General features: G+C 38.4%; 1 protein-coding gene across 1 annotated transcript in view; it reads left to right on the top strand.

The window, feature by feature from the left end:
• Zdhhc20 (zinc finger DHHC-type containing 20) overlaps window positions 1–3,849 on the top strand; it is a 60,860-nt gene that overhangs the window by 34,188 nt on the left and 22,823 nt on the right. Inside the window, exons 5-6 of the mRNA XM_026783282.1 lie at window positions 1,905–1,974; window positions 3,405–3,437. Of these exons, the coding sequence (XP_026639083.1) occupies window positions 1,905–1,974; window positions 3,405–3,437 (103 nt within the window). The remainder of the gene's footprint in view (window positions 1–1,904; window positions 1,975–3,404; window positions 3,438–3,849) is intronic.

Raw genomic sequence — 3,849 nt, forward strand, 5'->3', positions numbered from 1 at the left:
AAAAAAAAAAAAAAAAAAATCAATATGGAGCTCTAGAACTCGATATGTAGATCATGCTAGGATTGAACTCACAGTAATCCCTCTGCTTCTGCCTTCTAAATACTGGATTAATTTCCTTCCCTCCCTCCCTCCCTTCCTCCTCCTCTCCTCCTTCCTTTCCAACCTGTTTTCTGGTAGGACCTTTTTGATTTTGTTCACATCCCTGCACCTAAATATGTGCACAGCTGTCACACACAGCATGGAGAGAGGATGTAGGGGGATGGGCACATGAGGTGCTTGGCTTCTTTCTGATCCTGAGCTTCCTACACATGTAACCTTAGGTTTCTGTTTGGTATATAGACTAAGCATTAGTGGTGCTGTCTTCAGCTTGCTGTATTTTCCTTAACGGAATATGTGTTTTATGTGGGAACTTGTAGTTCTGCAGAATAGTGCACTATATAGACATACCATAAAGTATTTAGCCATTTCATGGATAAAATTATTCTTAGGATCTTGAGCAATAGCTCAGCAGTTAAGAGCTCTGGCTACTCTTCCAGAGGACCCAGGACTTCCTCATACCTACATGGCAGCTCACAACTGTAATTCGAGTTCCAAGGAATCTGATGCCCTCTTCTGGACTTCCAAGGCCACCAGGCATGAACGGGTTGCACAGAACATACATTCATGCAAAACATTTATACACATTTTTTAAAAAAGGAAATTTCCCTGGCGTTTTTAAATTTAAAATATCTGTAATAAGCATTCTTATTTGTTATATTTTAAAGATTTATTTTTAATTAGGTGTAGGTGTGTGTGTATGTGTGTGTGTATGTTTGTCTGCATGTAAGTATGTATACTAGGAGGCCAGAGGTCCGGAGCTAGAGTTATAAATGGTTGTGAGCCGCATGCCATGGGTGCTGGGAACTCAACCTTGATCCTCTCTGAAAGCAAGCAGCAAATGTTTTTAGCCACTGAGCCATCTTTTCAGTTTCCGCATTTGTTACTGTTCAAACCCGTCAAGCAGTTTCTATCACTGAGTTTGTTCCTCTAACTAGATTCTTCATTTTCCAAGAGAGTAGGAGGTTTTGTTTGTTTGTTAGTTTTTCTTTCACGCCTCTGTATCCCATATTGGCCTCAAACTCCCTGTGTAGTTGATAATGACCTTGAACTTCAGATCCTTCTGCCTCAAGCCTCCTAGGCAGCTAGGGTTTTGTGCACAAGTGCTCTGCCTTCTGAGATACACCCTTATCCTCAAACTCCCTTTGTTTTTCTCGGCTGTTTGTGAGTTGGACTCCTCCCATTCTGTTTCCTTACTGTCCACTGTCACGATCCAATGCATTGTTTATTCTATTGATTGTCTTAGTCCCTAGAACATAGAATATGTAAGCTTCACAAAGTAGGGATTTTTGTTTAGATTACCTGGCACATAGTAGGTGATCAGTATCTTTTGAACAATTGAATGTGAACCAGACAATAACATAGCATGTATTAGAATTTTAGTTTCAAAGAGGTTTTTGTTGTTGTTCCAAAAATGAATCATCATTGGTCTAGAATAGGGTGCATTCAGACAGAAGGTGAATGTCTTAAGTATGGTGAGAATCTGTTACAGACGTTGTGCTGTAGTCAACAAAGCACTGGGTTTGGGACTCGGTGGACCTGAGCTCTGGACTAGTTCTGCTATTCGTCTTGTGTTTGGCCTTCTGCACACTGCTTACTTCAGATCTACTTTATTTAGTTTGAAAACTTCTGGGAAGATACATTATGAGGCCCCCTTTTTCTTGACATTTTATTTGAGATACTCTCTGGTGCATTTTGGTATTTTAAAATGGCTCACTGTCGGTTTCCAGAATATATTCCAAATTTCAAGCTTTATGTATCTGTAAGCTTGCACACCTTTGAGTTGTTTCTTTTTTTCTTCTCTCTAGCTATTCGATATTGTGAAAAATGTCAGTTGATTAAACCTGATCGGGCTCATCACTGCTCTGCGTGTGACCGGTGAGTGTTACTCAGTTTGTTTTCCTTTAACCCTGCCCTGGAATTCAGCAACAGAGAAACATTTTATATGCTTCTTCATATTTAGCAAAGCCATTTCATCCTTTCCCATTATTTGCTGTGGACATAGAGCTGACATAAATACGTATATAAGCTAGAATATACTAGAAGAAGTCTTTGATAACCATTTCTCTGCTAGTTGAGTAGAATTTTAATTTTAAATCTACTTTCTAGCCAGGTGTGGTGATGCCTGCCTTTAATGCCATCATTTGCATGGATCTCTGAGTTTGAGGCCAGCCTGGTCTCTATAATGTGTTCCAGGACAGCCAGGGCTACACAGAGAACCTTTTCCCAAAAAAATAAATATATTCTTTCTGCACTCATGCTTAATGTAATGTTGATAAGCCAGCAGTTATAACCTCCTTGTAAAATATGACCACTTTATAGACTAATGAGACTATAATGATATTTTCTTGTTTTTATTATCGATGTTGCTATTAAAACAAATCACTGAGTAAATTTTATAATTGTTTTTATTTGCCATTTGTTCCATTTTAATTCTTGTTTTCATGTGAGAAGGTGGTATGGTAAAGGAAAAATACTTGGTTTAAAACTCTTGAGTCGGGGGCTGGAGAAATGGCTCAGTGCTTAAGAGCACTGGTTGCTCTTCCAGAGGTCCTGAGTTCAATTCCCAGCAACCACATGGTGGCTCACAACCATCTGTAATGAGATCTGGTGCCCTCTTCTAGCGTGCGGGCATACATGAAGGCAGAATATTGTATACATAATAAATAAATAAATCTATATTAAAAAAATAATAATAAAATAAAACTCTTGACTAATCCAAGCCTCTTAGACAAGCTGTGTAAGTTTCTGGGTGTTGAGTTTCTCATTCTTTGTGAGCTCTGTAGTCTGGCTTTCTACATGTATAAAAAGTACTCTAGAGGGAAGAAAGTTTGGTTTTGTTTTGGTGTTCTTATGCTAAAGTATAGTAGTGGTCATCACGGGGAAACTTGATGTTAAAGAATGTAGGAAAGCAACCATCTTAAGCTGTGTGTTAGTGTCTGGTGTGTGCACTTCTAAGGATTGACTTTCTTGATCTGCCCATGCCTATAGTACTAGAGGTCATCTGTTTATCTCCTTAGCTGATGTTCAAATTGGGCCCTCTAATGTACCAAGAATCATTCCCAGACCTGAATAATAAGATGTCATTTGGTGTGGTAAATAAGCTGGCTGTGTTGAACTGACATCACAGTGTAAAAACTAGTGACTGTTTATCTGGGGAGGTACTTACGAAGGTAGCAGAAGTTACCTGGTGTTTCTAGGTTGGTTCTCAAAGATTTAGTTTTAAGGGGATATTTTAACTTCAGTAAAATAATGAAAAATTAGAGTCAGGATTTTTCTGAATGACTTTTCTTACGCTTGATTCCTAGATGTGTTCTTAAGATGGATCATCACTGTCCTTGGTATGTATGAAAAATAGTAGAAATTGCCTGAATCAAAGGGGTGGAGGTTGGACGTTAGAAGCAGGAAACTGAGAATGATTTTCTTTAGTAACCCTTCTTTCCTCCACTGGTACTAGTGTCTACACCCAGGGTCCCTACACATTGTAAGTGCTCTCTGTGACTAAAACCATATACCCCATTCCAGTGGTCCTGTTTTTGAGCTCAATTAAATTACTAATACATATACACACATATAAACGTATATAGATATGTATATATGTACATACACATGTAGATATGGGCACTTATATTTTTCCTTTAAAAATGTCTCTGATAAATAATCCAGATGGTAATAAATTAAAAATTAACATTCGAGTTGCAAAAATCTGTATAACAATTAAAAACATCCACAGAGCCGGGCGGTGGTGGCTCA

The sequence above is a fragment of the Microtus ochrogaster genome, chromosome 17, assembly GCF_000317375.1.
Source record: "Microtus ochrogaster isolate Prairie Vole_2 chromosome 17, MicOch1.0, whole genome shotgun sequence".
Classification (NCBI taxonomy): domain Eukaryota; kingdom Metazoa; phylum Chordata; class Mammalia; order Rodentia; family Cricetidae; genus Microtus; species Microtus ochrogaster.